At 41.4% G+C, this 25,316-nt stretch overlaps 2 protein-coding genes across 6 annotated transcripts; one reads left to right on the top strand and one right to left on the bottom strand.

Moving 5' to 3' along the window:
- The first annotated feature begins 1,579 nt into the window (after nucleotides 1-1,579).
- Nucleotides 1,580-5,267, top strand: SLC25A6 (solute carrier family 25 member 6). The gene is made up of 4 exons (XM_062487845.1): nucleotides 1,580-1,734; nucleotides 2,903-3,389; nucleotides 4,074-4,214; nucleotides 4,627-5,267. The coding sequence occupies exons 1-4, from the start codon at nucleotides 1,624-1,626 to the stop codon at nucleotides 4,782-4,784; spliced, it is 897 nt and encodes a 298-aa protein (XP_062343829.1). The 5' UTR covers nucleotides 1,580-1,623; the 3' UTR covers nucleotides 4,785-5,267.
- On the bottom strand, nucleotides 4,218-23,599 carry LOC134041298 (granulocyte-macrophage colony-stimulating factor receptor subunit alpha-like). Of its 5 annotated transcripts, XR_009932979.1 has the most exons (13): nucleotides 23,474-23,599; nucleotides 18,879-18,996; nucleotides 18,571-18,707; nucleotides 17,461-17,581; nucleotides 16,062-16,191; nucleotides 15,795-15,970; nucleotides 14,796-14,935; nucleotides 13,073-13,105; nucleotides 12,028-12,157; nucleotides 11,306-11,399; nucleotides 10,595-10,676; nucleotides 7,792-7,935; nucleotides 4,218-4,244 (listed from the first exon to the last, which is right to left on the bottom strand). XR_009932979.1 is itself a non-coding variant. In XM_062487841.1 (12 exons), exons 2-12 carry the CDS (start codon nucleotides 18,964-18,966, stop codon nucleotides 7,873-7,875), a joined length of 1,194 nt encoding a protein of 397 aa, XP_062343825.1. In that variant the 5' UTR covers nucleotides 18,967-18,996; nucleotides 23,474-23,599; the 3' UTR covers nucleotides 5,394-7,872. The 5 variants fall into 5 exon arrangements, 4 of the variants coding, with proteins under 4 accessions (XP_062343825.1, XP_062343828.1, XP_062343827.1 ...); XM_062487841.1 differs by lacking the exon at nucleotides 4,218-4,244 and having other exon boundaries at nucleotides 5,394-7,935; XM_062487844.1 differs by lacking the exons at nucleotides 4,218-4,244; nucleotides 11,306-11,399 and having other exon boundaries at nucleotides 5,394-7,935.
- Between the last annotated feature and the right edge of the window lie 1,717 nt (nucleotides 23,600-25,316).

Genomic DNA, 25,316 nt, shown 5'->3' on the forward strand with positions numbered 1-25,316 from the left:
GCAGAGGTTTTCTCAGCATCTAACTTTGAGTGCCCATACATGAAGCTGGAACCACCCTGTGCTATTGTCCCTCTGTTGTCCCACAGAAAACTGCAGCTAAGTCCTTCAATATTCCATTGTCTTGGATCAGTTCAGTGACATACAGAAAAGCCCCATGATGTGACCCTTGGCACTGGCAGTGCTAAGGAGGAGGTGGGAACAGAACTTGGGAACAAGGATATGCCATGGATCAGCATCACTCAGCAGGTGGTGGGCATGAAGCAAAAATGACTGGTGCCCAGACAGTGCCTGAAATCTGCTCCCCTCCACCTAAGAGGTGCTGCTGCCCCACAGGGAGCTCATGCAGGAAGCTGTGTCTCCCTCCTAGACTGGCCTCCAGCAGCTGCTACAGGAGGAACCTCCCAGGTCACTTGCTTGTGCTGCTCATTGACTGCTGCCTGGGGCCACACATCCACACCCCAAAGCCAGTGCTCCACCAGCTCGTGCTCAGCGTCACAGAATCAGAATCACAGAATCAGTTACGTAGGAAAAGAAACCTCAGATCATCAAGTACCATGTCAGCAGATCACGGTATCAAGTGCCACATCCACTTTTTCCTTAGACACACCAAGGGATGTTGACTCCACGGCTTCCTTGGACACCATTCCAACGTCTCACCACCCCTCCTAATGTTCAATTCAACCCTCCCCTGGCATATCTTGCGACTGTGTCTCTTGTCCTGTTGCTGGTTGCCTGGGAGAAGAGCCTGACCCCCACCTGGCCACCGCTGCCCTTCAGGTGTCTGTAGAGAGTGACAAGGTCACTCCCGAGCCTCCCTTTCTCCCGGCTGAACAACCCCAGCTCGCTCAGCAGCTCTTCAGAGGACTCGTGTTTCAGACCCTTCACCAGCTTCATTCCACTTATCTGGATCCACACCAACACCTCAATGTCCTTCCTGGAATAAAGGCCCCAGAACTGGGCACAGTACTCGAGGAGTGGCCTCACCAGTGCCGAGTGCAGGAGCAGAATTACTGTCCTGGTCCCCATCCAGAGCCAGAATGCCATTGATTTTCCTGGCCACCTGGGCACACGCTGGCTCATTTTCCGATGCTGTCACCAGCACCCCCCGTCCCTTTTACGCTGGGCAGTTTTCCAGCCCGTCTGCCACCAGCCCGTAGCGCTGCATGGGCTTGTTGTGACCCAAGTGCATTTGGCATTCGGTCATGCTGGACCTCATACAACTAGATCCCTCTACAGAGCCTGCGTGTCGGGAGCCGCGGGCGCTACTAGCAGCGGCAGAAAGCGGAGTGCGCTCGGGAAAGCGACTGTAGTGGAGACAATTGCGCGAGCAGCCGGCCGCCCCGAGGCTGCCCCGCGGGGGCCGGGCCGGGCCGGGCCGGGCCAGAGCCGCACCGGGTGACGCGGCGCTGCGACACTGGCGCCGCAGCGGGGCGGAGTGCGAGGGGAGGGAGGGGGCGGGGCCCTCTCGCCGCAAGCCACGCCCCCGGAGCGGGATGGCCAATGGGGCGGCAGAGGGCGCGGCCAGCTCGGCCCGGCATTAAGCCCATGCGCAGGGGCCCTCCCGCCCTTTCGGCTTGAGCGGCAGCAGCGCTTCCCTCCCGGCGGCTCCGGCGCGGCGCGAACATGGCGGACCAGGCCATCTCCTTCCTCAAGGACTTTCTGGCGGGCGGCGTCGCCGCTGCCATCAGCAAGACCGCGGTGGCCCCCATCGAGCGGGTCAAGCTCTTGCTTCAGGTCAGCGGCGTGGGCGAGAAGTGTAGCGCGGGCGGTGCTCCTCTCTGTCCCCGTTCCCCCCCCCCCCCCGGGGCGAGCACAGAGGGATGGACGGACGGGGGCGGTGGCCGCGGCCAGCGCGGGACAAAGGGCGCGAGTGAGCCGGAGACGGCTGGCGGGAAGGTCACGTGGGCGGCAGCGGGGAAGTCGAAGCCGGTTCCGCCGTGCGGGGAGGGGAGGGGAGAGAGGGCCGGGCCGGGCCGAGGGGGGCGGCCGCCACCGGTGTCACTTCCTGCCGCCCCCGCTCCCGGCGCCGAGGGCACGGCGGGGAGGGGAGGGCGGCTGCTCTCCGCCGCCATCTTGGCGACCTTCACGTGATGCGCGCCCGGGCCGCGATTGGGCCGCGGGCGGGGCGGGGTCGGGCCGCGACCGGCGGGCGAGGCCCGGCGTGACCTGGTGGCGCCCCAAGGTGACTCCAGTGACCTTCGCGGCGTCTCCGGCCCCGGCCGCGGGGCTGGCGGCTCCTCCTAAGCACCCTGCCCCTGTCCCTCTGGCTGTCAGCTCTGTCGGCCTAACGCAGCTCTCTCAGGCGACTCCCGTCTCTGCCCGTAAAGGCTCTCGCCTCTTTGTAGGCCCGATGTATTTGTCGTGATGTATTTGTCTTCTGCTTACTCTTGTACATCACAGAATCAGTTAGGTTGATAATGACCTCAGCATGAAGCCCAGCCTAATGCCACCATTTAAACTGGACTGTGGCACAAAGCGCCATATCCAGTCTTAAACACCTCCAGGGACAGTTGCTTCACCATCTCCCTGGGCAGTCGAGTCAGACGTCTAATCACTTATTGCCCGAAGAAATTCCTCCCCTAATTCCCCCTAAAAGTTCCTTGATGCAGCTTGAGGCTGTTCTCTTGCCCTGTCCCTAGTTGCCTGGGAGAAGAGGCTGGCTCCCACCTTGCTATTGTCTTCCTTCAGGTATTTGTAGAGGAATTGCTTGCAGCTGCCTTTCTTGGTTTGGCAAGTCTTGATTTCTGAGAAAGCTTGGAAGCAATTTTAAGCCTTTTCCTAGTAATACCAACAGTGCTCATTCAGGATTAACAACTTCGTTTTATAGTAGATGTAGGCTTAGGCACAGCTACAACATAAATCTGTTGAGGCAAGTGATCAATATTTATATTTTTATTTGCAGGTGCAACATGCAAGTAAACAGATTGCTGCTGATAAGCAGTACAAGGGTATCATCGATTGCGTAGTGCGTATTCCAAAGGAACAAGGAGTGCTGTCTTTCTGGCGAGGAAACTTGGCAAATGTCATCAGATACTTCCCAACTCAAGCTCTTAATTTTGCCTTCAAGGATAAGTATAAGCAGGTGTTTTTGGGAGGTGTAGACAAGCACACTCAGTTCTGGAGGTATTTTGCTGGTAACCTGGCATCTGGTGGTGCAGCTGGAGCCACTTCCCTCTGCTTTGTCTACCCCTTGGATTTTGCAAGAACCCGTTTGGCTGCTGATGTTGGAAAAGCTGGCGCAGACAGAGAATTCTCTGGTCTTGGAGACTGTCTAGTCAAAATCACCAAGTCTGATGGTGTACGTGGCTTGTACCAAGGGTTCAATGTCTCTGTCCAAGGCATCATCATCTATAGAGCTGCTTACTTTGGCATCTATGATACAGCAAAAGGTAATATTTCAGAGGCAATCTGAAAAAACTGTGTTTAGAACAGTACTGTCTGGTTTTGGATAGGTGAGGGTGGATATCAGTGCCATGTTCGTGACACTGCTGTATACAAACGGGAAACTTGTGCATGAGTTGATGGCAGCAGCCTACTTGCAAGTACTGGTTTTGTACTTTAGGCAGTTGCTCCTAAGGCCAGGAGAGTGTTGGTGACCAGACACAATTGGAATAATTTGGTTTTTGCTCAGTGCATGCTGAAGTAACAGTGGTCCAGTCTGAGTGTTTTTAGCAGAATGGGATTGAGCAGTGCTTTTGCAAAGTAATTTTTAAGCTTGACATTTGGGCAAATAAGCCATTGATGCTAGTTTGTAGTGTAATGTTAACCACAGGTACAGTGACTTAATTTAGTGACATTTCTTTACTAGAAGCATAGTGAATAGCCTTCTCATGCCAGTCTAAAAATAATGCTTGTGTTTAAATTGTCACCTGTTTTGATTACTGAGAAGAAAGTCTCCTAGGTACGGTTTCAGTATGTTTAAAGTTTGTGAAGTGTTTTGCTGCAATTATATTTAGAGTAGGTTCTGCAGTGTTTCATACCAATTCATCTAGTAAAATATCTGTCATACAGTGAGTGAGCCAGAGGAGGACTTGCATGGTAAAAAGCTAATTGCCTTTTTTGTTTCATTGCAGGCATGCTCCCAGATCCCAGGAATACTCACATTGTTATCAGTTGGATGATTGCCCAGACAGTGACTGCTGTGGCTGGCGTGGTTTCCTATCCTTTTGATACGGTGCGGCGTAGAATGATGATGCAGTCAGGACGCAAAGGAGGTAGGCTGTAAATCCACCAAGCTGTTAATGCTGTTAAAAGAGCATTAACAAAATGGAGTTCTTTTTTTCTTTTTGTTAATAGCCATCCTCATAGTTAAAGTTTGTTGTTCCATAAGTCTGTTAATTACATTGTACTCAAATGACAAATGCAGTAAGACTCAATTTGAGATTGCCAGGATTTATGCTGAGGACTGTTCTTATGGAACATGAAATAAAAAAATGGACTGCATGTTTGCATTGTGAGATTAAACAAAAGTGTTAAAAAGAAGGCGTAATGCTTTAGTAAGTATTGTGTTACAGTCTTAAATTGTAGTTTGGGACATCACAAAGCAGTTAAGTGAAATAGGCCAGTTGTTAAAATTATCAAAGATAAAATAGGAATTAAGAAATTATCTCTGCTCTTTTCCTGCAGCTGATATCATGTACTCTGGAACAATTGACTGCTGGCGGAAGATTGCAAGGGATGAAGGAGGAAAGGCCTTCTTCAAGGGTGCATGGTCTAATGTTCTCAGAGGCATGGGGGGTGCTTTTGTGCTTGTGCTGTACGATGAATTCAAGAAAGTAATTTAAACAGCCTAAATAGAATTGGAAATCAAGTTGAGCAGATCATGTAGAATAACTACCATTATGGACCATTGACCTTCAAGAAATTCCTGTGAGTCTTATTTATCGGAGCCAGATGATACTTCTAGGTGGGGCTGGAAACTGACATAGAGGACTGATCCACTTCTCTCTAACATGCATGAAGACACTGAATCTGGCAGTTCAGTGTGACAACTTTCTTTACAGTAGTAAGGAATGAGTGGCATTGGTTCTGGGTCCAAAGTTGTTAGGTCCAATTTATGCAGAAAAACATTTGCCTGTGGATCAGTCTCCAGTTTCAAGTCCTATCTTCTAGGACCATAAAATTGTATTTGAAAGTATTTGCTAACAAATCATGTTCTTTTCCACTTGTACTGAAGCACTATGTACCATTTTGCACAGCTGAACATCTAGCAACTTTGTTCTTAAATTGGGGCATTCTGCTGTAAAACAATAAACATACTTACTCGGTCTGTGTTGAAATTATTACATAAAAGCTTTGGGAAAACCTCTTGTATTTGAAAACTTGTTTCAAGATAATGGGTCCTCTGATACCCTTACACTGCATTGTGTAACAAAAGCTTTTTAAAAACATTAAACGTGAGCTCTTTAGAGAGCAGGGTGGGGAAGCATGGGTTATACTAATAGAAATCACTCCCATTCTTTGTGCCTGATAGTCTATGATGGGCTGCTGCAAGTGGCTTTTTGCATGATTCTTAGGAATTGATGTAACGCTTCTATGGTTTAAAATGGGGGGAGGGAGGTGTTCAGTTGTAGTGCTAGGAAAACCCAAAGTACCAAGAACTGTCAAAAAGTAATGCTCTTGCCCTTGGTAAAACAGCCTAAATAAATACTTTCTTTTTTTTTGTTGGTATGGGAAGCATCATGGTTTTCATGCAAAAACCCAGGAACCCAGTAAATGCCTTCAACTTCTGCGTGACCTATGTATTGTATTGTTGCTGCTAGTTGGAAATGTTGATTGTGCCATTCAAGATACTGTTTGGCCTCATCTCTGTAGCAGTGGTCAGTAGCTCTGTGGAAAGTTGAATTTAATCTGAACTGAGTTGCAGTGTAATAGGTGAAGTTGAAGGGGTGTGGTGGAAGGAATGTGTGTGCTTCTATGTAGCTGTAAATTAATCAAAGTAGGTCAGCCTTCAGTATTAACTGGTTGATGTTTAGGGATGGTCAGAAGACCACATTTGAGTAATTTCTCATAACTGCTCTTTGAGATAATGTAATGCCTATGTGCTGTTCTACATGTGTATATAATCTTTTGTACTTTGTAATCTGCAAAGACATGGTAGAGGGACCGGTAGAGGGAAACAAGGTGTTTATGTTTTAGGAACTCTCCCTGTATCTTGTGAAAGGAAGTGTCATTGTGTGACTCGGTGAAGGCTGACTGAGCTGTCTTGAGTTCTTCTGTGCCTTCTGGGATTGCTATTCAAGATTAAGTATTTAAATTATCTGCTTGGCTTTGGCTGGTTATTACCTTTCACTGGAGTGTACTTTACCTTCTTCCTTTCACTGTTGCACAAGCATTGCTTTCAACATCTGTATGTGAATGTAAGGACAGCACACAACTACTTTGTACACAGGCTAATGGCAAGCTTAATATATATTTTGCAAGTGATTCTTACATCCTGTGTGGCAGTGACAAGCTCCCTGTAGTGCAGGCAGGTTACTTGGTGTAAACCCTGCCAATATATTTGCTGGCGAGCAGAAGACATTTTGTCTATATAAACACATTAATCAGGTTTCTTTCTGTATCAGTGCCTTGCAAGGGTAAAGATAATGATGGGATACCTCCCTGTGAGTGTATGGTGGTCCAAGCTTTGAGAAAGAAACCAAACATGGTAGTTAATTCAGCAGCCCCTGACAGGGACGGAACTTTTACACCCAATTTCCCCTTCAGGACAAGGTTTAACCAAAAGAAATAGGAAAAGAAACAAATGGAAGTGTAGGTGTTTTAAGTGGAACTGCAATTTCCCTATGCTGTATATTCAATATGAACTAATTTGTGATGTTCAGGTTTTTTTTTTTTTTTAATATACAGCTTCCCTTAGTCATGCAGCAGCAGTTTCCAATGTGTGATGCAGTTTAGGGATGTAAGAGGTAAACAATAAATGAGACTTTTAAAAAAAAATCCCACGTTTGTTCTCTGTCTTATTGAATCACGCTGAAATTCATTCATTTTGAAAAGTATGAACAGGAAAACATACAGCATTCGTAAAAGAAAATACTGGCATTTAAAGCCTCTTATTTTTAAAAGGCATTGGAAATAGCATTTTCACTGCTTTAAGGAAGAAATGAAAATACATTTGTGAGGAAGATTTAAGGTTTAACTCTTAAATATTAGATTTTATTTAGTTTCTCACAACTGTTAGATTTTTTTGAAGGCTTTAGATGCTATTTGTGTGCATGAGGTACATACCAAAACTGTTATAGCATCAGTGTTGCAGAGATCTATTTACAGTGGCAGTACTGAGCTCATGAAATGTCTGGCTGACAGACCGGTATTAATAGTTACAATTTACAAGTATTATTTTATTTTCTGTTGTTGTCTTGCATAAGGTTAATGGCATATATTGGGATAGTTTGGTGTTACTGGTTGGAAGATCAAAGAGCAAATTTAAACATTCTAAGTAGCTGGTTGTGAGCATATAAAAATTACAGTAAAATAACTGTGGCATTATAAAAGAAGCCTGTCAGCCTACAGGAAATCATAATGACAGGAAAGAAGCTTCATAGTAATGACAAGAAGAAACAGCTTTATTCTGGATAAGAGAGCTTGTCTCACATCGTGAAGAACCTCTTAGCAAGGTTTAAGCACTTCAAAATAAGTGCTTGCAGAAAAGCTCAGTTGCCAGGCATTATGGGTTTGAACAAAGGGAAAAGAAAAAAAATTACTGTTTTTTCTCCTTGTTTTTCTCATCTGCTCCATTTTAAGTGGATTTTAAGGGGACAAACAATTTTATAGGTGATTATATGCTCTTACAGGTTGGTTTGAAGTACTAAGCAGCAGGTTACATAATTTTCTTTCATGCTGGGGTATCAGGTGTGTTTTTTGCAAGCTGGATCACTCTTCAATTGCAGTTATTTCCTCAGTCTGAAATTCTGTTGATAGATTTACATATTCTGTCTAAAAAGAAAGAAAATTCTGTACCATGCAGTAAGATACAAGTTGCTCTTGGTATCATTCTGAACATTAGTCTCAGCAGTGCTGAAGGCATCCCATCTTGGTCCTTTAATACTTAATAAATGATTGCAAGGCAGGAGAAAACAGTTTTAAGGACAGTAAAGGAATGTTTCAGTGTCTGATCACTGCTAGCTGTCAGCAGGAGGAAGAACAGAAGCTGATTTAGACACTGGACAACCTAATCTAAGACAATAGAAGGAATTTATTCAGTCAGTATTGCCTGAATATTTCATATGTAGGCATTGGCTAGACACGTAGATAAAATATTTTGGTTACTGTCACCCATTTTTACATTGGCTAACCTGGAGTTCTAGGAGAGTGCATGCTGCTAGGTAAGTTCATAGTACTCATAGAGCACTTGGAGTTTGAAGTTTTGAGGGAAGATTAAAAAACAAAAGTGGAGGAATAGTACTGGCGGGGGAAGAAGATTAAAAAAAGTGAGCTTGCTTGTCATACTGAGGGTGTGTTGCAGAACATTAGACTAGGGTCTCCTGGGGACTTTTTCCTAGGAAAGCTGAAGAATGGGTAAAGCACTGCCTTACAAGTTCTTGGAATATATTTAAGTCCAGGCAAGAAGTGATAAAACTCAGTAATGGTGAGGGAAGCATATGGGGAGAGAATGAAAGTCATTGATCTGTAGTAAGATGAGTAAAATAAAATGGACTAGAGGAGTGCAAGTTATCTGATGCACAAATTGAATTATTTGTTTGGTAGGATCTTAAGTCAAATAAAATGGGCAGCTCTTTTACATGGGTGTTTTAAGAATGCAGTGCAGAAAGTCAGGTTTTTAAAATGAGCTTTTCCAGCAATCTAGGGAAAAGTTTAATAGGAGAAAATAATGAGAAAATGTGAAAGGTCACTGAGTAAATGGAGGCAAAATGAGGTGATGCAAGCTTTAAAAAGGTGTGATTAGGGAAGGTTATTGCCGGTTTCAAAACAGCTCAAAAATCCATTTGCACTAAATGTCAGGGAGAGTGTTTAGTATTCAGTGGAGGAAAGCTTTTGAAAATGTACTTTTTGTACTTGATCATTATTTTAATAACTTTGGAGAATTACAGCATTCAATCGGTGTTAAAGGTACTGAGTTTGGAGAGACAAGGTAAAATAAAATTAGGTTTTAAGAGTAGATCAAACTGTTCAAACACGTCAGAATCACGAGAATTATCTTCACAGCGCTGGTTGCCAAGTGTGAGGTAACAACAGGAGGGTTTCACTTAACCCTGGCAACCACTGCTGCTGCATGGCTCCCTGCATGGAAGTGTGTGCCACACTTTACAGACCTCATCCACAAAGGCCTCTGGGTTGCACTGGAGTGATTTGAATGTGTTTGGTAGTATATCCACTGGAATTTGGAAGCCACTCAAGTTTAGGAAAAGCAAGCAATCAGTATGCAATTTTCCAAAAACTGTTTGTTGTTTTCCTAGAAATTATTATTTGATATGATGGACTGAGAACTGCTGCTGCTCTGTAGCCTTCGCTCTGGCAGCCTGGTAGGAAGTGACATACCAGGTGTTTATGACTTAAGGTGTATGAGGAAACCTTTCTAAGGCACATCCTACCTGCTCTCTAAGAAAGCCAAAGGTGGTAGGACCAAATGTAAATTAATCAGGGCAAGAAGCTGGTATATAATTACCAAAACTAGAGAGTTTTAGTAGTCAGAGATTTGGGGATTCTTTGTAAACGATTGAAGAAAAATCTACGTATCACTTTTGGAATCCTCATTGGAATCCGTGGTATTGCCCACTGAATTTTAGGCAATTAATGACTAACCTGATTTTACTGACTTCCAGTATGTCTTTGCATTAGCCAGCTGAGAGAAAGCATCGCCTCACTATGCAGTCACCATACAAACCACTGTTCAAATAGATGGATTTGAGAAGCATGAATGGTTTGAGGCTTGGTTGTCATGATGAGTGCAGAAAGACAGAAGAGTTACTTGCTGTTGGCACTGTGCAGGTGTGTAAGATACTGTAGACAGGAAAGGGATAAGTGTAAAAAGCAATGAATTTAAATGCTTTAAACCAAGCTATTAAAAAGGCGTTTTGGAAGGAAGGCTAAATAAACATGCAGAATAGGCTGCACAGGGATGCTACAATATATTTATACAATTTGCACAAAACACTGAAATTGCAAATCCTGTGTTGAAGCAAGAGGAAGGTTAGTTTAACTGTTAAGTCTTTCCAGCCCTGTTGATTTGCACCAAGTGTGACTAAATTTTTTCGTGGGTATAGGTCAGGCTTATGAAATATATATTTACATTAGATTATGACCATTGATGTTTGAAAATATTAATGGAAAATGCATCCTCACTTAGGTTATTTTTAAAGTATGAACAGCAACCTTGCAAAAAAGCTGGTATACAGAGAAATTACGGGTCTCAGTAAAGGTGAAAACTCTGGTCTTAAAATACGTCGGCAAATACCTCCAGGACAATCTTCTGTTTTAGTGTTGGCATAGAGCATTTCAGGTTTCAAAGCATAGCTTGCATAATGGAAATTAGTTTGGGACCAAATGTTAATACTTATAAAATAAGTCAGTTCTAGTCTTTCTCCTGTTGTGGTTTGTAGTTAACAAATCTGGCAGAATTGAGAAGAAATCATACCTGGATATCTTCATCAGTTAACACATTAAATTTGTCTCTTGGCTGTGGTATGGGAGGAAATATGTTCTTGGAACTGCAGCACCTTTGTGTAGAAAATGGGAATGTGGATAAATTGAAAATACTGCTAACATGATTTAAACATTTTTTGTTGTAACTTAAGGACATCTTTTTACCTTCAAGTTTGAATATCTATTGCTCTACAAATTAAATGAGAAATAAAACATTTTCAGTGGGGTAACTGGTGGGTAACTATTATTTTACTTAGCATTTGGGTTATTAGAAGTTATTCTGTGATTAGAATCACAGTAAATATATTATTAATAAATTATTTTGAATAAATCATATGACATAATTTTCACCAATGAGTGAGAAGTTTTATCAAAATAACAATATGTTAATTTGGATACCCTCTTTTCTGGTACTGTATACAGCCAATGGCTTCAAAGCAACCTGGATGTTAAATGCTTAAAAGTAAGAACAAAACAGCTTTTGTAGGATCTGGTAAAATCAATCACTTAATAACTCAACATCTTTTCCACTTAGTGATTTTGCATGCCAAAGGGCCATCCACAGCAATTCTGGTGGTAATTCTTCATGACATTGCTAATCAGATTATTTAATTTTGCAGGTAGGAAAGCAGGAGGTTGGAGGAATATGTTTCATATAGATAATACTCTGTCAGTAATGTCTACAGAAAAAAGGTTGATTTACCTTTTGAAAAGACAATACAGAAGAAGTGTAATTGAGATTGTTCCAAGTGCAATCAGAAATAAAATCACAAAAATAAAGTAATCTTTCCCTTGACCTGAAACAGCCAAGAGAGAGAAATATTTTAGCATGGTAGAAAGCTACCTTTATGCCTATATCATGTAATGAATGTGAATTTCCTTAAATTTTTTTAATGTCCTAAAGGACTTCAACTGGACTTCATTACAGAATTTTGTCAAAAAATACAGATGGACTTGACACATTTTAAATATTTTCAAATATTTAAATTTTAGAAAATGAAATTTTAGACTTTTTTAATTCAGGAAAAAAGAAAATAATAAACAGAGTTACAGAGCAATTAAGAGAGAAAAATTAGTGGAAAAGGTGAAAAGAAAGGTGCAGCAGGAAGGGGATGATATTAATGGTAAAAACTTAAGAGAACTGAGAGGCAGCCTCATCACAGCAGACCAAAGACAAGAATGGGTCTGTCTCAGTCTGTTTCTGTAGCCCTGGCATCTGAGTAACTGCTGCCTTCACAGTCCCAGCTAAACAAAGGCTCTGCTGCCAGAGTACTGGAGCTACTCCTCCACGTTAATAAAATCCACCCAGTTCCTTCCATGTAATTGGGTAAAAATTAAGATTTTATTCATTTCTGTGACCATGAGGAAGAAGGGGAAGCAAACAAGGTAATGCTTAGGGGAAGAAAAAAAAAATCATAGTCTTACCAAATTCAATGGGTTCACTCCATTCCCCCCAGTTTGTGCTTACGAGACAGTTTTTCCCACGTGCTCTGATTTTCAGAATGTACCTTTTTTTCTCATTGTAATTTTGGAATTCATATCTGTCATCCCTCACCTAAAAGGAAAGTGATCAGACTCTGCATTTCACTTCATAGGCATATATTAACAAAGTTTGTGGGCAAATTTCCTGATACAATTTCTATAAAAAATAATTTGTATTTTTTTTTTAGGTATGTACTATCTTGCCAGCAAAACTCTCTGGTTCTTGAAAGTTAATTTTTTTTTAAGTTCATTATGTCTTTGATTTCTTTTATTATGCTTTATGGACTTTTTTGTTGTTGTGCGCGTATCCTTGTTTATGGACAAGGAAGAAAAATTTGAAGGAAAATTCTGAAGAAAAATCTAAAGAAATCTGAAAGACACAATGTAGAAATTGGAGAAGTACCCTGTAAACTCCCCTTACAACCTTCATGGGGATTAAACAGGCACAAATGGTGTCTGTCATTGCTTAAAGATTTAACGTTCTTGAGATAATGCAATAACAGGTATGCAATATTTGGCCTCATGATACTTTATACAACCTCTGGTGTCTGTCAAACCCTTTCAAAGCTAAAAAGATCAGTAATTTGTCGAGGGAAGATTGAAAGTATTTATTAAATTCCCCAGGTTTTGAAGATTGTTGTACTCCCTTTGCCTAGCTGTCCTGAGATATCAGTGGTATTATTCCAATGAGAAAGAGTGTTTCAGATTTTTAGTAAGCAAAATGTCACATCTGTCAGGAGCACAATCTATTTGTGCAGTAGATGGAATGTATGAAGTTTTGTGAAATGTTTGGAAAATTTTGCCTACCCCATCGGAAAGGGATTTATTAAGTTTACACTTAAAGATATCACGGGAACATATTTTTCTGAATTCTCATTGCTACATTGCTACAAAACCTGTAGTTCTAGAAGTAAGTGTATTTTCTGTAATGGTATTTATATACTTAAGTAGTAAAAAGCTCAGATTTGTATGTGACAAGAACACTCACACAAGGAAGTTCTTTCTCTTCTTTGGGCTCATCCTGCAAAACAAAGACAAATATTAAGTTTTATTATTTTTTTATCAAATATTTCTCTTTTTTACTGTCATTTTCTTGCTTTTGAAGATCACAAATTACTTTAAACAGAAAAGTCAATCGGAAATTATTCTCCAGTAATGTCCCAGAATAACAGCATTTTATTCAGAATTTTGTCATCCTACATTTCCTTTTAGAAAAGGAATGCAACATTAAGTATTTATCAGTAGATTTGAGAAGCTGTATTTGCCACTAAGGGTATTTTTATACACACTATGCATTCTCATCCATATCCAAATTACACAAGCAATCGCATCATCCTACAAACACGGCCGATCTGGAAGCTGTGATTTCACAATAGTTTGATAACCTGGGGCAGAAAATTGATAGCAAATTTACCCTCCTTCCAGTCAAAGTCTCTGTTAGACTTATCCATGATCAGGGGCTTTCTGTGAAGATCTGCTTACACATCCTATGCTACAAAAATTTAATTAACTGGAGTAAAATATTTACCTGGAACAAAGAACCTGAAAATTGTGAAGAAAAGAATAGGTTCAAAAACGAGTGAACAAATTCAAGAGCAGAGACTTTTAGCAATAATCTCAGAAAGCACTGAGAAGCCGAGGTCGTGCAAACATCTATCACATGTTATATCAAGATAGCCAGCATTATGGAAAAGTCAGAAATGTTTACTGGAAGGAATGTCTCGTTACCCAAAACGCACCCACAATGTGTCTTGCACTGAAAAGCAGACTAGAATTTCCCCATCACTCATTATCAGCTGAGTGCTTTCAGCTTAGGACATGATGGAAGTAATCAGCCTGTGCTGGGAATGAGCAGGGTGTAAACAAGTTGCTTAAACTTTAGATGTGTAGTGCTGCTTTAGCTGTCTTTCCTCTGTTGGCCCCTCCTGAAAGGTGTGGGCTCTATCTGCCATCTCTGTGTCTGTGCTTCTGGTACCTTCAGCACCTCAAGGGCTGTGAGGCACCTACTGCTCCACAGCAGGGAGCCCTAATGTCCACTGACCCTTAGGAGACATTTGTGCTCCTGGGCAGACACCTACATTAAAGTGTCTCAGTCTAGGAGATGAACTTCCTACCTGAATGTAGAAATCTGCACTGAACCCCCTCCATTTGACTGTGGTACAGGAAACAAGAGTAAACATGTATTGCTTTCAAATAAATGTTTTGACAATATTGCTGTGTTATGATTTATATCTTTATGTAAAACTTTGTAAGTATTTCACACAAGATCTTGCTGTCAAATTATACCAGCCAGCTGGAAAGCTGTAGGTACTGCAATTGCTCCCTGTACCAATAGGTACTAAGGTAGATACAGTTAATGCATGAAAGATAACAAATCCAGATAATCCAAAGAGCCTGAAAGCGGTTGGTCTTGTTTTTAATAAACAAACGAGATTTAATGATGTGTTGCTTTATTGAAGTTGTATATTTATGCTTAATCCTTAGCTGATCCTTCCCTGTAATGTTCTTGTGGCTGAGCAATTGCTACCATGGTAAGCTTCTGAGCTGCAGAAGTTCATGAGAGGTGGGATGTGAGCCCAGCAAAACTGTACCAGGAAGACACCACATCTTATGAGAGAAAAATTAACAAATAAAGATGTCAGAAATTTACCCGTTATAGATATTCATAGGATAGGTACAATACCAAAGACAAACCAAGAAATTGTTTTTACCTTATTTTGTATGCTAATTTCATACTGAAAACACTTTGCTTCTTCCACATGACTTGTAAGGGGTGGATGCCACGTAATTATGCAACCCACTGAATCTCTGGTACAATCAGCAGTGACATTTAATGGAGCCGTGAGTATTTCTAGGGAAAAAAAATGGAATAATTAATATAGACATGGTGAGTAAACAGCTACAACTCATGCCTTCACAGCAAAATGTGAGGTAGCTGATGTACAGCTGTGTGCTGCTGGTGCTAACTGATATTATCTGGTAAACAGCAGTAAAATCCCTTACCAAAACTTGAGAATATATCACTGAAGTGATACATTCAATGGAGTCAATGAAGGTCATGTAAAGAAAAGGTAGGAAAGATTCTGTGTAATTCAGTAGTGCAATTAGCAGGGTGCCATTTTCTTTTACATCTGTTTTCCAACCACATATTGACAATGCAAGTTTCCACAGGAAAAAGGAAGGAAGGTTTTGGATGTGTGGAATTTTTTATGATGCATTCAAGGCATGCGAATTGGAGTGCCTATAATATAGTTGGCTCAGTGTGACCTGGTTTCTCTTGGAGCTTAAACACCTAACTCACAGAGGTACTCACATATTTTACTAACCCAGTCCCAATTTGGGAGCTGAACCCTCACTCTGGATTTAGACATGTAGCTCTTGTGGCTCTCAGGGAGGTGGGATATTGTGGGATGGTAAAGTAAATCCTTAAGAAAAGTGGCCTTGAAAAATCTAACCATTGTGTTTCATTACTTGGAATCCATTACTATGTCCACACTTCTTCTCTCAGCAGTTTTTTATCCCAGCTGCCTCTGCCTTCGCTTGCTTTAGGCAAGTTTTGGAGCTATATTCTGTCAGCTGTTGGAAGCACAGCCCTGCAGTGCAGGGTCCTGCAACAGCTACAGACTTTGTTTTAATCTGCTTTTCAGAGAAAAATTCCCCACTTCCTGATTTTATAAAACAGTAATAAAATAAAATGCTCAATTACTTACCAATTTTATACAGGTCAGTGTACTCATCATAGAACTGGATCAGGGAGTCTTTGCTAGACCCATTCACCAGGAAGTAAGCTTTTTCAATCCCTATGCTCACATTTTGGAAGATACATCCCATATTTCTGAAATTTTCATCTTTAATGTAAAGCTCACATTCCATTTTCTCTTCATCTCTGCATACAGCAAAGTATTTTGGTTAAACATGGGCACTGCAACGTGTTGAATGAGAATTCAGAATTCCCTGGAGCAAACAGATCTACTTACCTTGACTTCTGCCAGTAGAGAAAATACTGTGTGTCTGCTGGAGCATCCCTTCCTGCCTGCCAAGTGCAGTTCATGAGGAAGATGTTATAAATCACACAGGAGAAGTTTTCAATGGCTGACCCATTCATGCCTGCAAACACAGGAATATCCATGATGAGGAAACATCATGTGACACTCCCAAGCTGGAGGATCATGGCACACACTTAGGTATGTTACATACCTGCAAGCCCAGCCAGTTATTGCTTGGGTTAGGAATGACAACTGAGAGAAAACTCTACTCTCACCCCAGTTTAACTCTGAACTGTGGAACCTGTCACTAAGTGAAGGATTCCACATGTAAAGGAAGGCACATTGCCTTTTAATACCATCCATGTTGCTACAGAGAAAAGTATTTCTCCTTTTGCAATTAATGCCCAGGAATCCACTCCTGACATGTTTACACAGAGGATTAAAAAACCTGAGACTTTTAAAATTAAGGCTGGACTTTTTCGTGCTCTCCAATCAAGCAGGCTCCTCCATAGTTCTATCCATGTTCATGTGGGTGACAGTGACTTGCTCTTTTTCTTTTCTGGAGCACACTGAAAGGGGAACCTCGTTTCTTTTGAAGGTCCCTCATGGCTGAGCAGTGCAGGCATGCTCAGCTCTCTTCTCTTTCAACCAGTTTTCTGCTTCTTTCTCTGGTATGTCCTAAACTCATTGAAAGCACGGAGGCTTCCTCTGCTACTGACTCCAGCCTTCTCCAGTGCCCAATAAAGAAAACAGCCTTAGAAGAGCAAGGGAATCCTCTGGAGAAGCTGCACACTTGGAAGGTAGGCCCATCTTGGGGGGAACACTGAAGTTTTCTGTGTCCTGGTTTGTGTTTTGAGGGTCGCCAGGAGTGTTTCCACTGTCAAGTCTACAGGAAGAGCAGAGCAGTGAGCATTTTCTCTGCCCAGAAATAAGAAAGCTGTCATGTCTGAAATACCCCAGTTACACACGGCTGCTGCAGCACTGGTGGCTGGGGAATTTAGTTGGAGAACTCTGAGCTGAGGAGGAAGGGGAAAATGGGTCACAACAAACTCACCAACAGCCCGGCAGAAAAGCATTCAATAAATAAATATTAACATCTTAATCTGTAACAGCCAGAAAAGTTATTTGAATCCACCCTTAATCCACTGTAATTTCTTGGCATTTTGGAGCCTTAGTATAAAAGAGAATTATGCAATTATGGATACATTTGTAATAATACATCTCTTGCAAAGTGGTGGAGACATTTATGACAGAGCAGAACAGATCTGAAAAAAAAATGTTTTTTAATAGAAAGTATAGCAGTTACCTACTGTGTAACTGTTTTCTAAGGCAACGTTTAGCTTTAAAAGATTGCAAATGAATAAAACCTTAGCCTGACCATACACATTACCTCCAGGGAGAAAGCTGCATCGTTTTGAGATATTTGTATTTGGCACTTCAATGTTGAAGAATAGCCCTTTGTGCAGAGGCTTCTGTAGTTCCTCTCGAAAGCTGCATAGTGGACTATCCACCTGAAAAGAGAACATGTTGATATTTTATTTCTCTGCTTTTCCTCTTCTGATGGTTTTAGATGAGTCTGGCAATGGAAGTGCAATTCAGCAATACAATTCCATGCATATGTATGTTTTTGGCTCAAGAGCTCTCTCTCTCCTTTAGCACTCAAGGGTGATATAGAATGTAACTGAGGGATCAAAAACATCACTACACAAAAAGCTTTGCAGCTCAGGAGTTGGATGCTACACTAGTGTGCAACTATTTCAGGAGACTAATGGTAGCTCAGTGGCATAAGAGAAGACAGGTAATACATAGGGGAGCCACAAAGGAATTTAGTCAAAAGATTAAGCAAAATAAAAGTCCTCATCTGACCTGCCCGGGGGTTAAAAAGTGTCTATGGTGTTATACATATAATCTTCAATAAAGATGTGATGTATTTTGTTCTATGTATTTCTAAGGCACCTGCTTTTCTGGGCTAAATAAACCATCTCTATCTCTGTCGAGCTTCCTATTTTTCTCTTTGGATAATGTGGGTTTATAACATAACCTGTGCTACAGGCATGATCCAGTTTACTGGGAAACAAGTGAAGAACCATATAACCATAATCCATGGCAGTGTTTCTGGGATTTTTTTTTTTGTTTTGGTTTCTTGTGAGGGGGCCTCTTGCTCTGTCTCTTTAAAGTCTCTAGAAATCTCACTTAATCTCACATCCCATTTTTAAGCAGCTACATCCCTACTCATGATTCAACATAGCTGCAATTCAGGCTATTACTTTCTTTCTAGTTTGGTGTCAGAATTTCAATTCTTTAGTATGCATTGGGTGCTCATCTCATAGTAAATGCACCCTGGCATTGCTGATGGCTTTCCACAGCCCCTAAGAGATCAAGCTGTAGACTGCAAACAGCCACATGTCAGATGTTATCTGCGACATTTACTTTTCTTTTTTTAAAGTAAGTGAAATGGATAAAAGGTACAATTATTTATCCCAATGAGTAGCAGATTTACCTCTATGCCTATACGTTCCACGTCTCTGCCCATGATGGTACATTTGTACTCAGAGAAATTCCTGCTGCTCTCCCAGGACAGTTCCATTTTTCTCCAGTCCACATTCACATTTATAATAGGTGATTCCTGTGTGTCTGCTGAAAGTGTTGCAGCATAAGTTCAGTAAGGATATGCTATTGCTTTTGTTGAATGTAGAGGGTAGTGTCCGTCAGGTTTAAGATAGCAATTGCCATTTTCATTGCAAGTATCTCTGATAAATGATGAGTTCAACCTTGTTTCTCAGATTATATCTGCAAAAAGATACTTACATTCCATACACTGGAAGTCAGCATGCAAGAGATGAAATAGCATCATATACCACCATATCATACAAATGAATCCAAGGGTATCAAGCATAATTCCTTCTCTGGAAAGAGATAATGGAACCTTCAGAAAGAAAAAGGAAAAGATAAGAAAAACAAAAATAAAGAAAGGAAAATCATGTTGATGTGTATTTTGGATTTGTAAAATTTAAATTTTTAAAAATATTCTTGAGAAAAGCCAAGCAGAGGGTGTGTTTCAGGATGTCTGGCAGGCACCTCTTCTTTGAAAGAACTGAATAGCCATGATACTGCCTATAACAAAGTGGTTTGAGATAAAGTGGCCACAGACTGTCATGATGATAAATACACTCACTGTATTCAGTGCAGAGACCATGACTTAGAATTACTTTTTCTCACATACGCCATCAGAAAGTCATCTTTTCGTGCTTTCTGAACCTGTGAACATCACAATATTGTGCTTTGTATTAGTAGCTAGAATGGTGCTGATCACACACCAGTGTTTTGGCTGTTGCTGAGCAGTGCTGGCACAGCATCAGGGTTGTCTCTCCAACCCCATCCCACCAGCCCTGCAGAGGTTAGTGAGACAGGGGTGAGCCAGAGGCTGAGAGGGAACATGGCCAGGACAGCTGACCCCCACTGATAGGGATATCCCATATCATATGGTGTCGTGTTCAGCAATAAAACCTGGGAGAAAGAAGGACTGGGGCGGGATGAGGCATTTCTTGTCCAGGCATTTGACTTCCAAAGCAACTGCTATGTGTATTGCAGCCCCCTGTCCCAGGGACTAGCTGGATATTTTCTGCTGAGGGGAAGTAGAAAATAAGGAAGAGGGGGAGTGAGAGAGAATCTTGGTGGGCAGCTGGTGGCCAGCCAAGGTCAGGTCACCACAGTATTTTTTCCTGTTTGCTATCACAAATTGGTCTCCACTTTTCAAACTACATAACTCCCACTGTTAGAGGTTTGCATCCATACAGAATAGTCTACCTCAAATTTTTGCTTGCTTCAGTGTCAGAAAACAAGGAGTCAGATGTTCCAGATCAATGCAGACAATTTAAATTACCAAGAAAGTGTGAGTACCTGCGAAGGGTGACTCCACATACATTCATGTGGTATGGAGGACTGAGCAAAGCTAGTCAAACACTGGCATCAGCCCTTGTCAAACATTTCTCACCTTATGTACAATCTTCCTTTTCTCCAAGGAGGTTAAAACTCTTTAGTAAAGATTTCTCTATTCCCTATTTCTTTTTTTCTTACATAAAAAAGCAACACTGGTTAAATTTTTGTTTGCTTTAGCTAGACAATGCTAAAGCAAACAAAAATTTAACCAGCATTGCTCCTTCATGTACAGGTGGTACTAAGGATAATTCTAAAACTGAATTAAATTCTTACAAGCTCAGGAAAAAAGAGAAATGTGGTACTATTTTGTTGCTAGTCAGCCCATCTATATTAATTTTTATGGTCACTTCAGAATGCTGATTTCAAACTGACTCCACTTGTGGTGAAAGCAAAAATCCACCCCGATGTTCCAAGCAATCTTGATATTTTCAGAAGGCATGTCACATTTCCTGGAAACTGGCTTAATATGACATACCCATCATGGTCCCCAGGATTCAAGCCAGGCCAGGACACTGTGCTGGGGTTTCAACAGAGACAGACTCTTCACTGTAACCTGCTTATCTCTTGCAGCATCCATGTTTGTAAATCACCATACTACAGTAAGGATGTGGCCAAGGCTGCTGGGAAGTGATACTGAAGAATTTCAAGTACAAAGAGTATGGAGGACTAGCCATAAAATGCTCTGTGAGATATTGGTCACAATAGTTATTTCCACTTTCCCAGGCCCTCAGGGACCTCCCCAGTAATGCACATGAGAACCCTGAGACATGTTGTCTTTCTAGTCAGACTCTTAATCATATTTTTAGCCATTTTGGCCCTTCTGTTCAGTCACTCAGCATTTTCTCCTTCCTTTCCTCACCTTATGTTCCTTTTCTAGGCATTTGTTTTCCTCTTCTTTGGCAATTATCTTCTCACCTTTCCTTTATTTTAATTTCATTTTTCTTGAGATGTCCCTCTCTCTGTTCTGATTACTCTTGTGCTTTCAAAATCTCCCTCAGGTTTCCTATCCATCACTGCAGCCCCATATTGCAAGTACCCTTCATGCCTTCTCATGGAAATGCTCATCTGGAACACTGCCACAGGAATCATCCACAGCCCTGTCTGCTTAGAGGAGTGTTTGCTGGCATCATTATTTCCACACTCTGGACATTTCATTGCACATGCAGTGGGAATCGCAGTGCCTGTAAGCATTCACTTTCCTCATAAGAAATGACCATTCCAAGCTGAATGCCCCAACACCTAGCCAGATCCTCTGTTTTTTCTCTGCCTGCAGGGAGGATGAGCGATAGAGGAGCTGTGGTGAGCCCTAAGCCATTTAGCTGAGCAATCCAGACCTTCTGCACATGGACAAACCAGGGGCTCCAGGACTGCATTTTCAGGAATTTTCTGCCTCCAGGACCTCCACCCTCTCCCAGACTGGTCTTCTGCAGACAGGTGTGGTAAAGATCTCTCTGTTCTGAAGACACCTGAGTACTGAAGGTGCCAGAAGGAACACTTACATCAAAATGATGTTGAGTGTCATTTCGAGGATCAGAGCAGAAGAACCATAGATATTCTGCTTTAAGCAGTATTTCCTCATATTTCATCAAAAATAGGAGGTAAAATAGAATTTATTAGGATGAGAATGCCCAAACTGGATTATTCTTCTTTGCCTTTCTTCTTTCCTCTGTCTCCCCTGGCCAGCCTCAGAGGTGTGTGTCTACCCTGCTACATATGGGAGAGCCCCAGGGAGTACTCAGGCACCTGATTTCCACATTCCTCAGCCCTTAGCTCACTCCCTAGCTGTCTCCAGGACAGTTTGTTATAAACCAAATCAATCCACCTTATCAATGTGTCAGAAGTAAAATATGCTCAGGTAGCTGACAGTGGCTTCTGCAGAAAGCATGCACTAAATACTGACTTAAGCATTACCCATTCTTATCCTTTTAGTCTATTATCCTTGCTCTTAGGCTGTGAGTGCAGAATGGTACCAGAAAATGTCACCTGCGACTAGTGACTTATTTGCTTCAGGGTCTCTGGGAAAATTACTCCTGCCCACGACACACTTCCAGAAATGAAACTTTGTATTTTACTCAGAGGGTAATGTGAGAATAGACTGATACACTGCCAGGATACAGAGAATATCATGCACTGGCTGAGCCTTCCTGGAAGCACGGAAATAAGAAGAGAAACCTCATAATCCACACCAAGCAATGAAATATTATTATCAAATCACCACCTAAATACAGCTATTTCAGTTTTAAATCAGTATTCTGACTCCTGTAGATGATACAAAACTGGGAGAAGTTGGGTGATATGTGACTATTTTGCTTCAGAGAGACCTGGAGAATCGGGAGAAATGGGATGACAAGAATCTTTTGGAATTCAGCAGAGGAAGGTGCTGAGTCCTGTGCTTGGGGAGGAGCAACCCCTGGCACCAGCAGAGGCTGAGATCCACATGGAAAGCAGTTTTGCAGAGACAGCACAGGCTGACCACGGGCCATCAGTGTGCCCTTGCAGAACAGAAGACCAAGGGCATGAGGCATGAGCACTGCCAGCGGGTCAAGGGAGGTGCTCCTTGAGTGCCAGATCTTGTTCTGGGATCCCCAGAAAAATAGAGATACGGAGCTACTGGAGGGAGTCCAGCAAAGATGATTAAGGGCTCTGACATATGAGAAGAGGCTGAGAAATCTGGGATTGTTGATCCCAAAGAAATGAAGACTCAGTGGGATTTTATCCATGTATCCACAAGGATATATCCATGGGATCCACAAATACCCAAATGATGGGAATGAGAAAGAGCCAGACTCTGCTCAGTCGTGACAAGTGACTGGACAAGAAGTAATGGGCAAAAACTGAAATAATGAAAATTCAATTTAAACACAAGAAAACACCTTTTACTGTGAGGTATCCAACTACTTGAACAGGTTTCCCAGGAAAGCTTTGAAGTCTCCAGTGTTGTAGATACTGACTGGACAAAGCCCTGAGAAATCTGCTGTAGATGACGCTGCTCTAAGCAGGATCAGGATATTGGGATAGGACAATTTCCAGAAGTGCCTTCCAGCCTCAACCATCCCGTGATTTTGTGATTTACTTTTTTTCCCCCCAAGAAATAGATATCTTCATATTTCTAGTTAGAGTAATATATAGAAAGGGTACAGAAAATAAAATTTCTTTCAGTTATCAAAAAATATATGTCAGATTAAAAATGTCAAAATAGTGCAGTAGATATAATAGACATTTCATAGTCTTTCTTGGATCATGAAGAAATCTTTAGAAATTTTGTATATACACATTTTTACTTCAAATAGGCAAAAGAATCTTCAAAATTTTCTCTTGATTTCCTTAAACTCAATGGACACTAATCCAGATTTTGTACATGTGCAAGTATGACTGTACCTAACTTAATTCCTGGCAAATATTTGTATCCTGCAAAAAATGTTTTGTGATGCAAAAAAATCAACACACAACATAGAGAGACTTACCTCCTCTTGAAAAACTCTCCTCTTTTATCTTGTTTGATTTTGGTTTGCAGCAACAAGGACACTTTAAGGTGTAGTTGTAGTCACATGCAGAAATCTGTATGTGTTTTGCTCTGACAGTTAACTTTGTTTTACTGCATGATAGTATAAAGCAAGAAATGCTACAATTTAGGAAGCTGCTCAGTTTATCATTTCCCTTGCTACTTTTGAGCTTCCTTAAGTTTCCTGATTGGTGAATGTTAACAACTTCACTGAAAAGATCATGCAACTAATTCTTCCTTCCTCTTATGTCAGATGAGCTAAGTATTAATAATCTCAATATGCAAACACATCACCGAAAAATACATAAATACTTGGTAGAATCATAGTATATCAACATGCTCATAGAAATACCACTTCTATAAATAAACAGATTTTCATAAATAATATATTCTGGAAATAACAACACTGTTGTGTGACTAGTCCATGTTTAAAATGACTGCCTATATATGTTGGTTATGGCCCCTGCACAAACCCAGGTTCTCCTTTGAGGAAGATCCATCCTTAGCAGGTATATACAAGCAGCCAAGAAAGTTCTGTCTTGCATATATGCAGGCAAAGAAATCCCAAGGAAAATACCAGACCCAAATCTCTGAACTTTCCCACTGCCCAACTATAGGTTGTTTTCATTTGGTTCATCTTAGGCTACAATATCAAGTTAGGTGAAAAAGTGTCTGACTGCAGAAGTTAAAAGAAAATTGAAAGCATTTACTGAATAATAAATGTTGCATTCAGAAAAATCTTTGCAGTCATGTAAATATGAGAGGTATAATCCATTTTGTTTGCTTTAACTTCCAGTGAGTTCAGATGTGGCTCTGACTGTTAGTCACTTCTCCATTTGTTTTAAATGACATCTGACATGCAGTTACGTAATCTGCATGTAATGGCTTCTTTTTTTTCTTTATTTCCTGCTGTTCTTGTATGCTTTCAGCAAGCAGGATTTCAGTTAACCCTTACCTTCCACTCCCAACACAGGCACAATAGAAGGAAGGTGAAGAATTTCCCAGGCTTCTAGGGAGTGAGGGAGATTCCTTAGTAGTTAGTCTGTTAAAGGAAGAACTACTCTTAACCCTGCTATCATTGAACCAAAATTGTAGGGTGGGCTTGTTTTGTTGCTAGTCTGTGTGCTGAGATCCACCTATAGCTACTTCACGGACTTTGAATTTTAAATGTCTTTGCTTTTCAGTCCACTCTGCTCAGTCTTGTCCACTTTTACCTAGTGGTTCCCACTAGAAGGACATGTTAATGTTTTCCTTTTCAAATACTTGGGTGAAAAAAACTAGGCAAGTGAAATGCAGTGAAAGTAGCAGTTTAGTCACAACATATGTGCAGGGCTCAGCTGCAGAATTTTGTCTCTAGAACCACATACTGGCATTGGCTCAGTTCTTGTCAGCTTTTTCAGTACCTTGGGAACAGGACATGGATGTTTCAAATCTTCTACTCACTAAAGGACTTAATTTACTTATTCTGTGTAGCCTAAAAGAAACACATCCAGTACATATGTAGTCACAGTTCAGTGTGATCAGAAATTGTCTATTCATCAAATATGCTCTACTTGGGTACCACCACCCACCTCAGTGACCACTGCCACCTTGAGTAACTTTTCTGAAGCATCATCCTTCTATGTCACACATATTTGCGATAGAAAGTGTGTGTCACTGTGCCTGATTAATTTTGATGAGAGGATTTGCATGCTGCTGTGGTGGCATGTCTGGTGAGGTTCTAGGTGATGAGAAGGTGGCATTTCAATATACCTGACCAGCACCTTCAGGCTGCCCAAACAGTGGCTGAATTAGTTTTAACCGAT

The sequence above is a fragment of the Cinclus cinclus genome, chromosome 2, assembly GCF_963662255.1.
Source record: "Cinclus cinclus chromosome 2, bCinCin1.1, whole genome shotgun sequence".
Classification (NCBI taxonomy): Eukaryota; Metazoa; Chordata; class Aves; order Passeriformes; family Cinclidae; genus Cinclus; species Cinclus cinclus.

Coding starts and splice junctions, on each gene's coding strand:
- LOC134041298 (XM_062487841.1), bottom strand. CDS start 18,966: ATGCTTGATACCCTTGGATTCATTTGTATGATATGGTGGTATATGATG. Junction 16,192..17,460: donor ATGCAGCTTTCTCCCTGGAG/GTAATGTGTATG, acceptor CTGTGTTTGCAG/GCATGAATGGGTCAGCCATT. Junction 14,936..15,794: donor CACTGACCTGTATAAAATTG/GTAAGTAATTGA, acceptor TTTTTTCCCTAG/AAATACTCACGGCTCCATTA.
- SLC25A6 (XM_062487845.1), top strand. CDS start 1,624: ATGGCGGACCAGGCCATCTCCTTCCTCAAGGACTTTCTGGCGGGCGGC. Junction 1,735..2,902: donor GGGTCAAGCTCTTGCTTCAG/GTCAGCGGCGTG, acceptor TTTTATTTGCAG/GTGCAACATGCAAGTAAACA. Junction 3,390..4,073: donor CATCTATGATACAGCAAAAG/GTAATATTTCAG, acceptor GTTTCATTGCAG/GCATGCTCCCAGATCCCAGG.